Source organism: Excalfactoria chinensis, chromosome 11 (genome assembly GCF_039878825.1).
Source record: "Excalfactoria chinensis isolate bCotChi1 chromosome 11, bCotChi1.hap2, whole genome shotgun sequence".
Classification (NCBI taxonomy): Eukaryota; Metazoa; Chordata; class Aves; order Galliformes; family Phasianidae; genus Excalfactoria; species Excalfactoria chinensis.
This window is the reverse complement of record NC_092835.1, coordinates 8,059,102-8,073,805: the sequence shown is the minus strand read 5'-3', so window position 1 is coordinate 8,073,805 and position 14,704 is coordinate 8,059,102. Positions and strand designations below refer to the sequence as shown.

Here is a 14,704-nt window from a genome sequence, read left to right as displayed (position 1 = left end):
GCGCCATTCCAGACGCGACTGCGCCGGGACGGGACGGGCTCTGCGACCGCACGTCGGCACGGCGTGAGCTGCTGCTCGGCACGGGGCGGCTGACGGGGACACCGGAGCGGGTGTCACATCGGAGCGCTGATACGTGAGTCGTTCGCACTTTAAGGACACCGAGAACGTTCGATAATGGGCTTTTATTAAAGGCAATTACGAAATCAGTTTTCTTACACACGGGGCAACTTTCTGAAGTTTAAAACGGTGAGACTGAAACAGTGAAACTGTGTCTATAAACGTGAGAAAACTTGGGAGTAACGTTTGCAAAACACAGGAAGCAGAAAGGTGAATATATGAAAATCCATTTCTTTAACAAGCAAGCAGTAAAACAACCAAGGAACTCTCCTTTCGCTGCAATGGAAGTCCTATTTTGCAGGAGCATTCCTTTCCCTGGGCCTACTGAAGCTAATCTTCTGGAAAAGAACAACGGCATCAACAACACAGAGAACAAGCAACACAAGACCGAGCACCTGCAAAAGTAACAATCATGCTGTTAGTTTCCTCTGTCTTGTAGTGCAGGGACTCACCAACCATTCCTCAAAGCAGGAAAAATTACATCTCCCTGAGCTGGCCCTGCCTTAGATAGGTGTGATCTGAGAAGGCGGACAAATAACACCCATATTTAAATCCCATCAACCCGTCAGACAGAAGTCTATGGCCCAGCTCTGTCTGATGTTCATCTGAGGAGCTGAAAGGAGGTTCCTCCTTGAAAGTGAAGCCAAACCTGCATTACGCACGGCAGCACTTGTATCCAAAATGCAGTCTCTGTTATGACTGCCTCACCTACTTTTGGCCCAAAGTAAAGCAGAAACAAACCTAGGAAGAGAACAACAGCGCTCCTCTTCTCAGAAGCTTTGAATTGAAAACGCATTTGGGATTGAAGAAAACATACACAAGTATGAAAAACACGACTTCAGGCAGGCAGCTGGAACAACATCTGCACAGTGACTGCACAGCTGGCATCCCCGGCTCTCACCTCACTGTGATCTCACACCTGGGCTTTTTATTCAAGCACGCCTTACAACTGCAATATCTGATCAGCAGGAGGAGTGCTGGGCAGGCCTTTTGTGGATGGTGAACTTCAAGGCAGCTCGTGCCCTAAGAACACCAGCCTGGGGGCAGTTCTTTCTTTCAGCACGGAAGCTGCCATACATTCTGCCCAGACTTGTTCTCCAAGCTCCCTCCTTGCCTCCTGCTTTCAGCTTTAGCTGCTGTTCATCTCACAACTGAGAAATGATTTCCCAGCAGTCACTTGACCACGCAGTGCCCTTTTCTGCTTAGCTCACAACTGAGACACCAGCTGTGCTGACTCTGAAGCTGATGTTGAAAAACTCACGGGGCAAGTTCTCTGGGTGGGTTTTCTTTTGGATTTTTTTGGTACCTCGTCACATTTCAGCTTTGTTTGTATTTCAGGAAACTGAAGTTTCAATACTTTCTAAGCTGAGTTTCTCCGCTTTGTTGTGTGCTGGTCATATCAGTTTTTCTTTTAAGTAATAGCAATTGCTTAAGCTGGTGATCTGGTTTGATCGGAAGCACATGAACATCTTCACGGGTGCAAAGACCTTTTGCTCAGTTTGTCAAAGAAAATAATTAACAAGGGAAATAGCAGCAGGAATCAGTGCAAGAGCTGCCATGCTGTCAGTAAGAGAGCAGTGTTTCCTTTCATATCCTGTGGCTAAACAGGACAGCGGGACAGCATCCTACAAGAGGTTACATCCTACAAGAGTGTTACCTTCTCCCACCCAGAACTGCAAGCTATGGAAGTAAGGGCAGGTTACTCGGAAGGCTTTATGAATGAGATAAACTAAACGTCCTGCTGGTGACTGCTGGGTGTTTTCTTCCGTAACAGAATTATTTTCACGCTCTTCTACAAATGTAACTATACCGAATCGTGTCTGCTTTAAGAATCACAACTCATTAACGTGCTCCTACTTACTCCTCCGGCCAGCGTCCCGTGGTTGGTTTTGATGATGACTGCAAACAAGCCGACAATTAGGAGGAACAAAGCTGCCACCACCGAGTTGAACATGTCCTGGAAAAAGGGAGCGGAGGCACAATGCTCATTGCTGGGTGCACAGCTGGGGGCAGCGCCAACGGCAAGGAACCGCCGCTCTGCTGCCACAGCGGGATTAAACTGAGAGAACCGCGTAAGGCAAACGGTGCCACCCAGTGGTCTGATGCAAAAGGAGCGAGTGAACTTCCTCGTTTCACCTCTATTCGCTTCTTGGGTCTTTTTTTTTTTTAGCCGGCTATACTTATATAGACGGAAACGAGGGGTGAATTTCAATAAAGAAAAGCAAACAGGGAAGGGAAGAACTCGAAGAACCCGCTGCCATCACGGCCCGCTTCCTCAGGTAAAGCAGCGCCGCTCCCCACACGCCCCGCCGCGCCCCCACTCACGGCCAGCGGCCAGAAGAGCCAGGTGAGCTTCTTGTCCAGCTTCAGCAGGTACAGCAGGAAAAACAGCAGCGTGATGAGCGCTTCCATCACCGCCAGCGCCGTGTAGGCTTCGTGGGAGCGGGAGGCAGCGAAGCAGAGGAAGGCTACGACCGCCACCACCTGCGGGAGCAGAAGGGGCCGCTAGCCGCACTGCCGGCCGCCAAAGGAGGGCTCGGGGCGGGCCGGGCCGCTCCTACCAGGCGGGCGATCTTCAGGGCGCCGCGCGCGGAACGTGGGAACGCCGCGTCCAGCACCGCCATGGCGCAGCAAGGCCGGTACCGCGACTCGTACCGCGCCTCGGCCGGCGTCCCGACCGCCCCGCCCCGCGACCGGAAGCGGTGTGCCGGAGGCCGGAAGTGGGGGCCGGCCGCGGCCGCGCAGCGGTGCCGGCGGGGATGGGCGATGTGGCGGCTGAGCGCGGCCTGGGCGCGACCCGCGGCGTTGCGCGGGGCCCGGCGCGGCCTTCGGAGCGGCGCGGCGGCGGGGAGCTGCTCGGCGGGCGGCCTGGCGCTGCGGGGCCGGCCCGGGCCGGGCGGGAGCGGCGGCTGTAAGTGCGCCGAGCGGGGCCAGGCCTGGCACGTCCTGCCCTGACTTGTCCTGTCCTGTCCCGACTTGCCCTGCGGTTGCTCCGCGCTGCGCTGAAGCGGGCTGTGGAGGAGTCCACCGCCACAGAAGAATAAATGCGGTACGAAGATCTTCCAGCGTGTAACTCCTGCTTTTTCTTTTTTCCCCGTTTTTTTAGATAAGCATTTGATAAAGGAAGATGATAAAAAGACTGTTGTAAGTATTTGCGGCTCGTTGAAAGCGGACGTGAAGCGCCCGGCTGAGCTCGGACCGCCGCAGCGCGTTGCGGAGCGGTGTCGGTGTCAGCGGGGTCCCCGCGCTGCCTGCCCGCCCTCCGTGCGCTGCGGGCTTCTTTGCAGCAGCACGTTTGTAAAAGCAACGTTTGTTGTCAGATATGCATCGAGGGGAACATTGCAAGCGGGAAAACCACGTGCCTGGATTATTTTGCACAGACGACCAGCATCGAGGTGGGTGTTATTTGTTAGTGATCCTTCTGGAGTAAATAGTTACTGACCCAAAGGGTGGCAAACGATGATTTCCGTTCAGTGCAGCCTTATTTCAAAGACCCAGTGAACCGACCTGGTTGGATGTTGCTGCTGGAGGTTTGGACAGAAGCTTTTCTGATTGATTTTGGGTGTTACCGAACTGTTGGATATGCACTGATATGAGAATTAAACCAAAGCAATCCGGTGGCATTCTGATCTTCTGTTCATTCGCTAACAGGTGTTTTCCTGTGTGAAATGATTTCATATAGAAATGAGCAGGATGTTGAAATGAAATGCAATGGATCCTCAGTTTGCCATTCTTCCTACATCACGTTGATATTTATTAATAATAAAAGACAGGATCATGTAATCAGTCCGGAGTCTTTTTTTGATGATGTGAGAGTAACAGAATGGAAATTACTCTTGTCTATTTTTTATCATTGTTCATCATTGCGTTTTGTATTTCAGGACTTGTTACTGTTAATTAAAGGGGGATGAGCTTCTTAGTATGTGTCCTGAATACTCTCACTTATTAAACAAGTATTCATTAAGAGTAATGCCAGGTATTTCAAACTAAAGTATATTTAACATGGAATATTTTTTTTTAATAAGGTCTTGACAGAACCAGTGAGTAAATGGAGGAATGTTCGTGGTCATAATATCCTGGTAAGCAACAGAAACGAGTTCAACAATTACAATCATTGTTCGTTTAGAAATACATTAAGGAGGACTTCTTATGAATCGCTAAAGGAGCGAGCATCACCTCACACAGCAAGAAAGAATGCTTTGTGATGCAGAAGAACTGTTTTTGTTTTTTACTGTGATAATGACATGCATATAATGGACACATTTTTTTAATACGATTTGCTTTCAGCAGAGATTGCCAATTGATCTTCACACGGCTCAGTGCTGAGGGGCAGCTGTGCCTGCCTGCTTTCTGAGCACTGGAACTCTGCTAAGGCAGCACGGCCTGGCTGTACAAAGGGATTGTGCGTAGAGGTACAGGCATAGTATTGGATATGCAGAGTTGTTTGCTAAAGGATTCACAGAAAGCTCAGCTCTGATTGCATATGTTGTTTTGAAGTTGACTTATAGCTATTTCAAAGAAGAGTGTCTTTCCTATTAGGTTACCTCAAAAAGTGAGAGGCGTGTCTGATCCACAAATATTGTTCAGCTGCTAAAGATAGGAAGGTTCAGTTCTGGGCACTGAGAGCTTCTCTTGTTTTTTTACTCAGGGATATGATTTAGCAGAGGTTTTTTTAGAGATGGGGTACTGGTTAGGCTGCGGTTGGACTTGATCTTCAAGGTCTTTTCCAACCTGGGTGATTCTATGATTCTTTTGGGTAGCTGCTGCTTCTTGTAGCCATTCTTTGCAGGTTGGTCACTGTCACGTCTGCTCTGAGATGATAAATCTGAGTGCTCTGACCATATCTGCAGGTAATGCGTTGCTTGAATGGTTTGTGATGTCAGCCTTCCCTGCTTGGGTGATACCACAAGTGTTGAAAACGTGTTAGTTGAGATGTGTGTCTGTGCTCAGACTTACGTGGAATTTGCCGTCACACAGAGCATTGTGGATACAGCCCAACCCACATGTGCCTGAACACGTATCTGGTGCTGTTACTGCTAGCATACGTGCTGTAGAAAAGTCATTTTTCCTTTCTAGGAGTTGCTGATGCCTTCCTTTCCTCCTTATTAGGAAAAGGGGAAGCACTGGGCTGTGTCATGTCTAATCACAGCACTGTCTTCAGATTAGTTTTTTGTTCTGATTGTAGACAGGGAGAAAAGGAGATCAGAATTATACTTTATTTCTGAACTTCAGGACAGACTGGTGCTTGTCAGTACTGGAGGATTCGAATCAATGAGGAGAATCTGAGAAGTTGTAGAAAGCAATTGAGAGATGCTTTGAGGGTCTCTTGGGAAGTTGTAATGTTCTGTGTTAAAAGACCTTGTCTGGGGCCCAAACAGCTCTTACTGGAGCTGTATATGCATTTCTGGTTGGACTGGGTGTACCGAGTCTGTCTTTGATTGATAAACAGTTTTGAACTGTCTTAAATGAACTGTGCCTCGGTTCTGGCTGTTCCAAATGCAGAGAAACAAATTCCTGTTGGTTTCAGTGGCTGTTCCACCTGCCCAGTGTCACGAGGACCAACTGTAGTTCTTAGCTGTGCATTGTGGAGTGCTAATGACTGCGTAATGCAAAACTTACTGGCAGCTGCATTATGGCATTTTTTAGCAATTCAGATACAGTTTATGAAGTACACAACTTCCTGCTTCTTCTTCTGATTTTTTTATTTTTTTGCTCAACCTTAGAGAAAAAGCAAACCACAGAACAAAACAAAAGTCACAAAACCTTTGTCTTGCTTCTGTCTCAAACCCCAGGGCTTAATGTACCAGGATGCTTCAAGATGGGGGATAACCTTACAGACTTACATACAGCTTACGATGTTGGAGCAGCATACCAAACCAATGGTAAATAAGTATATTTTTCTTTTAACTTGAAACATTGATAAGATTTGGTTATGAGTAAGAATTAATAATCTTGTGTCCAAAAATTAGGGCTCTCACTGCATTCTTTCTTTGTTCCTGTGGTTCCTGCACATTTGTGGTGCATAGATACTGTTGATAAACCCTGCACGTGGCTTCAGAGAGTGAAACATCTGCTTTCTGCTAGCTCAAAAGCTTAGCTTCTCCAAACTACCATTGCTTCTTTTGCAGCGCCCTTTAGAGCTAGATTTGCAGCAACATCTTCATCACACAAACCTTTTGTATGCATTAGTTAATCATGAAGATATTCCACACTGTTTAGCACAGATTAAGCTATTGCTTCTTGTGCTTCTCTAAAATGCTTCCACTTAAATTCTCTGTTGCCACATTGTGGGTGGTTTACACTTTTTTTTTCTTGTATCTTTTTCTTTCTCTATCTTAATTCACATGTTCTTCCTCCTAATTAATGTCTGTTCATTTCTCTTTCCTTCAAACACCTTTTGGTAGATTCTGTGCTGTATTTTCCATTCTTTGATTATAGAATATGATCTTAAGGAGCACACTCAGACCCTAATGATTGTTCATTCATTATGTTTTTTGAGTTACAATCGTTGTATTTCTTTGAAATCTGTGGAGATGAAAGAAACCTTGGGGCAGATTTAGAGTTCTGTTTTCTTGCTATAGTTTTTCTTCTGTAAGGTCTGTGCCATTGACATGGTAATACACCTGAAGAGAGCAACATTCTGGTAGCAGCGGTTCCTGCTGCTCTGTAAAACCTAAATTGATCGCTGCTTATTTTGTGCCCCTAGTTAGCTTCAGCTTCTGAATTGAGTATTGCCGTGGTTACCTCGGGAACTTGTGTATGTGTAACAGTTGAGCTACAGAGCTGCTTAATGCTGTAGTGACCACACGTGAGGTAACTAACACTCATTTTGTGTTCACCCTCCCCAGTGATTTTTTTATCTCAACTTTAGGAAGAACGGATAACGTGATGTATTTATAACGTACAGACGTGATGAGCTTTAAAAGACAGAGATGCTGAAAAAACATTTATGTTTTTTGGTGACTGACTGGTGACTGTCGAGTTTTATTTTGCAGATTTCCCCAGTAAGAATGATGGAGAGATCGATTCACAGCGCAAAATACATTTTTGTAGAAAATCTGTATAGAAGGTCTGGTATTTTGTTTTCTACTTTATTTTGCTTAATTACATGGAAAAAAAGCAAATAATCAACTTGATGATTTCTTTGGTAATTTGCGTCTGAGCAGTCTCTGCTTTTGGTCAGCTCTTTGCTGGAGTGGCAGTGCTTTGTAGGGGGTGTGCTGACCTCTGGTAAAATGGAGCCCATAGGGTGTGAGCCAGATGTGCGCGTTCTTTGGAAATGCTGATGAATTTAGAATGTTTTAGTATTTATAAAACCATTCATTGCATTTGTCTGCTTTCCAGCTGAATAAATCAAAGCATGCTCTGAATAGTTGAAAAAAAGTGGGGCAATAAAGAAAAATACTGTAGGGGAGAGAGAACTAGATGGTAATACCAAACCTAGCATGCAGGGTTATTGTGCTTTGCAAGCAGGAACTCGAGGAACAAGCCTTCCAGCCTTTACATGCTATGGCTTAGAATCAGGATTCGTAGGATCAACGCAGTTGGAAAACTCTTTGGTCAGCTGCTGAGTAAAGAAAGAGTGAGAATTGTTGATCTGTAAATGTCAGATTTTGAACTGGGCTCTACCTCCCAGCCCTGCAGTGTGCTCGGGCAGACAAATCTAACCGAGGTTATTTTGTTCTCGGGAGTAATCCTGTGGCCTCAGAGAGAAAAAAGCATCTATTACCTGGTCTCACCATCCCCATACGAAATAAAATAGTGCAGTAATCAGAACTGGTATTTTTTAAAAATTCTGATAACGTATTCAAAATATGTAATACTGTTCTAATGGCTTTTTCAGTGGTCTTCAGGGACAAAACCAGTTCTTAGCTTTGTCTTCAGGGAGAACAGCTGCACGCCACAAGGTGGCATCTGTGCTTCATAGCCTTCTGGTCAGCTGTGGAAATGGCTTGAAAGTTACTGAGGGACAGTCAGATGTGAGGCAAACAGGAACAGGACGACACATTATTTACCCCGTTTGTGTACAGTGGAAATGTAAATGGAATGTCTTTCTTGTTTATAGCTACTGATGGGTTTTTTTCCACTCTAGAGAAGCAGCTTTTGTCCCAAAAGAAACTAAGAGGCAAAGTGTGTGTGTGTGCCAGCTCTGTGTATTAATGTCATAATAAAAATTTGAAGGGCACTGAAGAAGTTTCTTGGTTTTAGTGTTCTTTAATGTTGGACAGAAGGTACTTGCTTTGTTTTGTTAAAGCTAAAGAGAAGTCAGCCAATGGTGCCTATAGCAAACCAAAATACAAGCGTGTGTAAAAGGACCATACATAACGCAAGGAGAAGAATCCCTTGCTGTCAGTGCAAGTTTATATCTTCCTCTAGGTGAATGTTTAGCTTAAGTAAGGGATGGAGAGCAGTGGAATATCAGGGATCCCAACTCTTCTCTGATCCAGTTTCACTTAGGATTTGTGTTTTGGTAAAATGTTTGTTTTTGTTTTGTTTTTTTTTTTTTTAGTTCTAGTCAGGATTAAAAGCAATAAAAGCAGTCCATGTGAGCTTAGTACTGATCTTCGTGTGTTGTTTAATGAATGGTGACTTTTATGTTTGTTTAGTGGGAAGATGCCGGAGGTGGATTATGTTGTCCTGTCTGAGTGGTTTGACTGGATCCAGAACAACACTGATGTTTCAGTTGATTTGATTGGTAAAATTTTGGTGGGAACTGGAAGGGCGCGTTTGTGGGTGGGTTTCTTTATTGTGAGAAGAAAATCTTCTTTCCTCTTTGGCTGTAAATAATCACATAATTCATTACAACAGTGGCTGTGATGGTTAGCGTTAGGCAGCACGTATGCACTGATGCTCCATGGATTGGTTAGCAGTAGTGCCAAAAGGGGAGGTGGTACCTAAATTAGGATCCTTTCCTTCTGTAGTTTGTGAAGTTTCCTCTTTGCTTTGTCCTTACATACAGCTACATAGCTGTTTTTCTTTAATGACAGTTTACCTGCAGACATCTCCTGAAGTTTGTTACGAGAGGTTAAAGAGAAGATGTAGAGAAGAAGAGAAAATCATTCCTCTGGTAAAGAGTTCCTTCAGTATATGTGGTAACAGTGAGCTTAAAACATAGTAATGCCAATCTGAATACTAAAATTGCATCCTGAGAGTATTCAAAAAATTGGCTGGAGGGTTTGGACTTGATGATTCCTTTGGCCTTTTCCAACATGAGATATTCCGTTATAGTTTCCATTGCAAATTAAAATCGCAGCATTTAGAATTGTAAAATCATTGAAGTTGGAAAGAGCTCCAAGATCATTTAACCCAACCATCAGCCCATGCCTGTGACCGCTTTAGTCCACGTCACTCTGTGTGACATCTGTCCTTTTCTTGGAAACCTTCAGGGATGGTGACTGCACCGCCTCCATGGCAGCCTGTTCCAATACCTCACCATGTCATTTGGATTTACTGTATAAAAATGCTGTTGTGCATGCTGACTTTCTCAAGTGTTGTTTCAGTAATCTGTGTACTGTAGCTGTTGTGGTGGAGTTGTGTGTAATTTGAATGCCTCTTTTTTAGGAATATTTAGAAGCTATTCATCAGCTTTATGAAGAGTGGCTCATTAAACATACGCTATTTAAAGTTTCCTGCCCAGTGCTTGTGAGTATAATTTTAGTTATAACCAGATATGCACAGGGTATTCTTTAAATACTAGTAATGTTAATAATGTTAATCAGTGGTAAAAGTAAATAAAGCTGCTTTATTAGTAACCAGAAAAAAAAACATAGTCCATAGTGAATAGTGGAAGAATGCTTTTTAACTCTGAGGTGGAATTTGTGGGGTGTTCATTTGTGTTGTGTAGCAGGATCAGACACACAGCTTTCCAGTGAATGCCAGTTCCCAACACAGAACTAATTGGATGGTTTCAGTTAGGAGTATTTCAGTTTGGCTTCAGTGATAGATCTGTTTTGCTCAGAAGCAAATAAATATTACGATTTAATTATTTGTAACGTTACTGTTTCTGTTTTGAAGGTTATTGGAGCTGACCATGACATGCAGAAAATGATAGAAAAATACGAAGAAAACCGGGACCAAATACTAAACCCATATAATATGCAACAGCATTTATAGAAGTTTAGAATTTAATGGTTTCTGCTTCAGACCTGCGCCTTGTGAACTTCTCACTAGAAAGTGTTCAGGAACAGGTCATAAACAGAATATGACCCAATTCCATTCCAAGTTTTTAGGTTCACCATCCACTTTACTGCATCAGTTCTGTTTTGTTAAAATGTGTCTTTCTCTCACTCCCAATTTACTGCTGTTTCCTTTGAAATAATGTTTTTCTTTTCCCCCATGACAGTTCTGTTTCTGTAGTGTAAAGGAACAGTTCCATGCAAGAGGTGGGTTGTCCTGCTGTGCGTTGCACTCAATAGTTTTGTTAAACAGCTGGGATTATGTCAAAAGAGAGTGTGTAGGGGTTCTTTCTGTAATCCTGCCTTCACTACTGCATTTAATTGAACTCTTTTTCTTTCTGCTTTACATGACATCACAATATAGCTGTAGTTCGGAAGGTAACTATGTGCTATGTCCTATAGAAATCAGTGGTGAACAAATAGTTATAGTCTTGGTAACTGATGCCACTGATGGTTCTGAGGATTTTTCTAGGCTGGGTTTTAAGGGGCTTATGTCTCTAGTTTTCATGAAATTGCCTTCTCATAAGTGAGTGGAGGACTTTTTGGTTTGGAACTCTGCCTTTCCTTTCAAACGGTGCTGTAAATACTGAAAGTAATTGATTTCTTAACTGCTCTGGATTCTTAAATATTGGGGTTGATCTTTATTTATTATAAAGAAATATATGAATGGTTCTTTTGGGTATACACCTTGATCACTTCATTGTGGCTTGGGGAATAGAGAAATGGGTGTTCAGTTCTTGTGGTTATTTGCTTAAGTGTTGACATGCTCTTTATTTCTGCTTTACCCTCTTGAACGTTGTCTTCCATTGCTTACTGCCTAAACATCTCTAACTTATGGACCATGATTTTCAGTTATTTGGCTTTTTCACGTGTTACTTGACTGCAAACACTTCACTTCTTTTATTTGGTGGTTTTATGGTAGCTGTATATACCTGAAGGTAGCTGTAGCTGAAATGACTGCAGCTTTTTCCAAGTCAGGAGATGCAGTTCATTTCTTCTCATGGGATTTTTATTTATTTATTTTTTAAAGCAGTGCAGCTTAGGAATGATCAGTGCACGGAGCGTTTCCAAGTGAGTACTGCATCAGTAAGCTGAAGCTTGTGAACCCAGTTCTCTTCTGTTCTAGAGCTTTAGAATTCTAGCTCAAAAGTAATGGTTTATGTATTAAATAATTATCTTACAGAAGCCTATTTGTACAGAACGGTGGTCATTCTGGAGACATTCTGATAAACTCTCAAAGTTCTTTTTGTTTCTTAGAGAAGAAAAAAGCTCTCTAGAAATAGTTCTGTAAGTTTCAGCCATCTGCAGATTGTTGTTAATTGCAATCTGATTATGAGTTGTAGAAGCCAATGGTGTGTATTCTGCATGCTCACCTGGCAGCTCAGAGAGGAGCCTCTTGATTCTGTTGTGCAGAAAATGCAAGTAATTTAGTACCTCACAAAAATGACTGTGGTGAGTCAGTCAGCCTTCTTGGTACTGTTCCCCCTTACCTTGGGAGCCTGGAGTGGTGTGTAAACCCTTTAAAGAGAAATGATCCTTTGCCATTTAAATTCTCCAGTTTTTTCCTGGTTCCCTGAGCCGTTGGTTTCTCTTTGTGTTTAACAGCCTGTAATGGAATTTTCTTCTGGAAATTTGTCACTTTACGTGCATTTAGATGTAATATCCTGTCACAGTGAGTTCTACATCTAAACTGCAAGCTATGTGAAAACTGATTATCTCTTTTCTGTATTGTATATCTAATCTGGATGGATATCTTCTCCAGGCTTTAGTACTGACTTTATTGAGGTGTCCTAGCAGTCAGTAACATCTGGGAGCAGCATGAAAACTGACTCGAAGAGACAGAGAGACTGGCAAAAATTAAAATGTTCAGCATTGCATTTTCTTCACCTGGCCTTCTGTGTGCTCCCTTCTGGCATGGGGAGGATGTTTATATCTTACTTATTTGATTCAACATTTCAGAGTTGAATGTCCAAAACTGTAGGTCCTAAGAAGCCTTGATGATAATTGTGTTCACTGGTGTAATTAGCATGCAGAACTACTGCCAACACCAGGAACTGATCCAGCATCTCTTTTTCAGTGCTTTTCCTCCTGCAGAGTCTGGGTATCCTGCCATCAGTTGCAACTAAAATGTTCAGACCCGAAGCTCTCCGTGCTCTTGCAAGTAATGGCTCTCGTAGCAAGGTGCTCTCCTGTCTGAGGACTTGGAGTATCAAATCCTTCCTGTAGAGTGTGGAGGTTGAAGTAATTACTGTGTATTTCTAAAGCAGGTTAAAGTCAGGTGAGGATTATGTTTTTTTTTACTTTTTTTCCAGCATTTGGGGGCGCTACCAGTTGGGAGTTTTCTAAAAGCTTAGTCTCAGAACAAAGAGCTAGTAGTTGTAGGATTAATTCCTACAGAAGAGAAATGTAATCTTCTGTCTTGTCCAGATGCCATTTATCTGCTTTTTGTTGTTTGTTTTGTAAGAGAAACTGGCTTATCCTAAAATAACCCAAAAACTTACTGTAAGGGTTAACTGTTGTGTAAACACTCCTATAAGAGTGGTTTCTCTGAGCACATACAGAAGGTCAGGCAAGAGTGATGCAGTAGAGGAGCTCTGGTTTTTACTTGTGTACTGTGCTACTTGATTTTATTTATTCTTGTGTCGGGGGCTTTGAGGTGATCCCTCTGTCTGATAAGTGGTTTATTTCTCCCTCACATCTCCCCACGATGAATACTGAGCTGTTTGGACTTCTACTGTAAGTAGGCTGCTCTGCACGTGCTGCTGTATTCTGTTCCATTTCTACCCTTTTTGTAGGGAGTTGTATTGTTTAATGCTGTGAAAAGGAAACCTTTAGGATTTATCAGCTGTCTGACACTTAAGAGAACAGTGCCACGTAGCTTCCGCTGGATGGAGCCTTTAGTGGTGATGGTGGATTACTGGTTATAACTCTCCCAGTGTTCAGATACAAGTAAAATTAAATAAATAAATGTGATGTTTTAGAAATTGTGTGTGTTGCTTGGTTCTGTTTGTTATCTTTTGCTTGTTTGGAGACCACTCGAACAGTAGAGACATTTATCTTTGCGAGCCTTTCTCAGACCCTCTTAGGTATGCTTTTGTTTTTGTCTCAGTGGACAAGTTGTATTTTAAGATCTTCATGTATAATTTGAAGCAAGTTGTAATTCTTTGTTCATTCAGTGCCTGCAGGCTCCCTGTTTGTTTTCATGCTGAAAGTTAGTTTACATTATTAACTTCACAAACAAAAAAACCCAAAAAGTTGATTCTAAAGCCAGACTGTGTTTGTTAAGCACCTTAGCTCTGGACAGGACAAGTTTGTATGTGTGATAGGAATGGTAAGGGGAGGGAAAATGACTATTTAAATAGACCTGTCAGGGAGAGGTAGTGCAGTTGAATTGTATCAGCCAGCTCCTGGGTCTGCTGCCTAAACTCTGTGTCTGCACTGATCAAAAGAGAATTTCTCTAATTTGAGGCTTGGGAGAGCTGAGCCATTCAGAGTGGTTGTGTGTAGCATACAGATTTGGGAACAGAGCTGGTCTTGTGTCTCTATGATGGAAAGACATAAAAAGAGTCAGTAAATCCCCATTCAATTCATTGACAATCAACACCAGCTGTAGCACAATTAAAGTTGACAGCTCACAAGGGGATAGGCACACATTGCACAAACACAAATCACCCTCCTTTGAGGCTCAGGCAGTTCTCTTGCAAGCTAACAGTGCTGCTTAAGTGGTTGCTCTTCTTTAAGTTAATTAGCCAAGGAGAGGTGTATCGGTCAATAGCAACAGGGATGGGAGGGCACTGTCAGGAATCATATTCTCCTTTCTGTCTCTCTCAGATCTAATTGTATTTACAAGGATTTAAACCCATGTTTGTGGGACCTTGCCCATGTGGAAGCAGTTGTACAGAGGGCTGATGCCAAAGGCATGTTAAATATGACTTCTCTTTCAGCTGGTTTTAAAATCCAGTCTCTTCACAGGTATCTAACTGTAAAGCTGTTGTCTCTAATGACCGCAGCAATTTGCAAGTGGAAGTACCTTCTAGTGCAAGACCTCAGAAGCCTACTGTTCATCCAGGAAGAAAAATTAAAGGTGTCCTTGCAGCAGAAAGAAAATTGGTTGAAAATATCCGTGTATTTAAGCAGATGGCAGCTCTCCCTCCAGAGGCAGGCTGAATGCATACTTAGCAGTCCTGGCCAACCTACCACAGAGGTTCTGCCTCAATCCAGGTACAAAAGTGCTAACAAAAAGTAGAGTCTCAGAACATATTCACTTTATGTTCCATGTTTTATGCAGCTTGGCTGTTTATTTGGTGTATTTCAAGTGGTAGTCTTTTAGTTTCTTGGGAAACCAACTTTAGCATTGTTTTTACACATGTAACTTGCTGTTAAATGCTCTTGTGGCTACAGCAAAGGTAAAA

The 14,704-nt window shown here is 43.1% G+C and overlaps 2 protein-coding genes across 2 annotated transcripts; one reads left to right on the top strand and one right to left on the bottom strand.

The window, feature by feature from the left end:
* Positions 1-167: 167 nt before the first annotated feature.
* CKLF (chemokine like factor) lies at positions 168-2,805 on the bottom strand. The gene is made up of 4 exons (XM_072346547.1): positions 2,679-2,805; positions 2,443-2,601; positions 1,979-2,074; positions 168-512 (listed from the first exon to the last, which is right to left on the bottom strand). The coding sequence occupies exons 1-4, from the start codon at positions 2,739-2,741 to the stop codon at positions 408-410; spliced, it is 423 nt and encodes a 140-aa protein (XP_072202648.1). The 5' UTR covers positions 2,742-2,805; the 3' UTR covers positions 168-407.
* A 47-nt stretch (positions 2,806-2,852) lies between these two features.
* TK2 (thymidine kinase 2) lies at positions 2,853-13,276 on the top strand. Its single transcript, XM_072346550.1, has 10 exons — positions 2,853-3,028; positions 3,224-3,261; positions 3,438-3,512; positions 4,143-4,196; positions 5,910-5,999; positions 7,113-7,186; positions 8,724-8,812; positions 9,105-9,184; positions 9,679-9,759; positions 10,132-13,276. Exons 1-10 carry the CDS (start codon positions 2,884-2,886, stop codon positions 10,228-10,230), a joined length of 825 nt encoding a protein of 274 aa, XP_072202651.1. The 5' UTR covers positions 2,853-2,883; the 3' UTR covers positions 10,231-13,276.
* The last annotated feature ends 1,428 nt before the right edge of the window (positions 13,277-14,704 follow it).

What these genes read in the sequence shown, in the direction of transcription:
- CKLF (XM_072346547.1), bottom strand. Translation starts at nt 2,741, where the DNA reads ATGGCGGTGCTGGACGCGGCGTTCCCACGTTCCGCGCGCGGCGCCCTG. An exon ending in CCCTGAAGATCGCCCGCCTG is followed by an intron (nt 2,602 to 2,678) that starts GTAGGAGCGGCC and finishes CTGCTCCCGCAG; the next exon opens with GTGGTGGCGGTCGTAGCCTT. An exon ending in ACGGGACGCTGGCCGGAGGA is followed by an intron (nt 513 to 1,978) that starts GTAAGTAGGAGC and finishes TTACTTTTGCAG; the next exon opens with GTGCTCGGTCTTGTGTTGCT.
- TK2 (XM_072346550.1), top strand. Translation starts at nt 2,884, where the DNA reads ATGTGGCGGCTGAGCGCGGCCTGGGCGCGACCCGCGGCGTTGCGCGGG. An exon ending in GCCGGGCGGGAGCGGCGGCT is followed by an intron (nt 3,029 to 3,223) that starts GTAAGTGCGCCG and finishes CCGTTTTTTTAG; the next exon opens with ATAAGCATTTGATAAAGGAA. An exon ending in CACAGACGACCAGCATCGAG is followed by an intron (nt 3,513 to 4,142) that starts GTGGGTGTTATT and finishes TTTTTTAATAAG; the next exon opens with GTCTTGACAGAACCAGTGAG.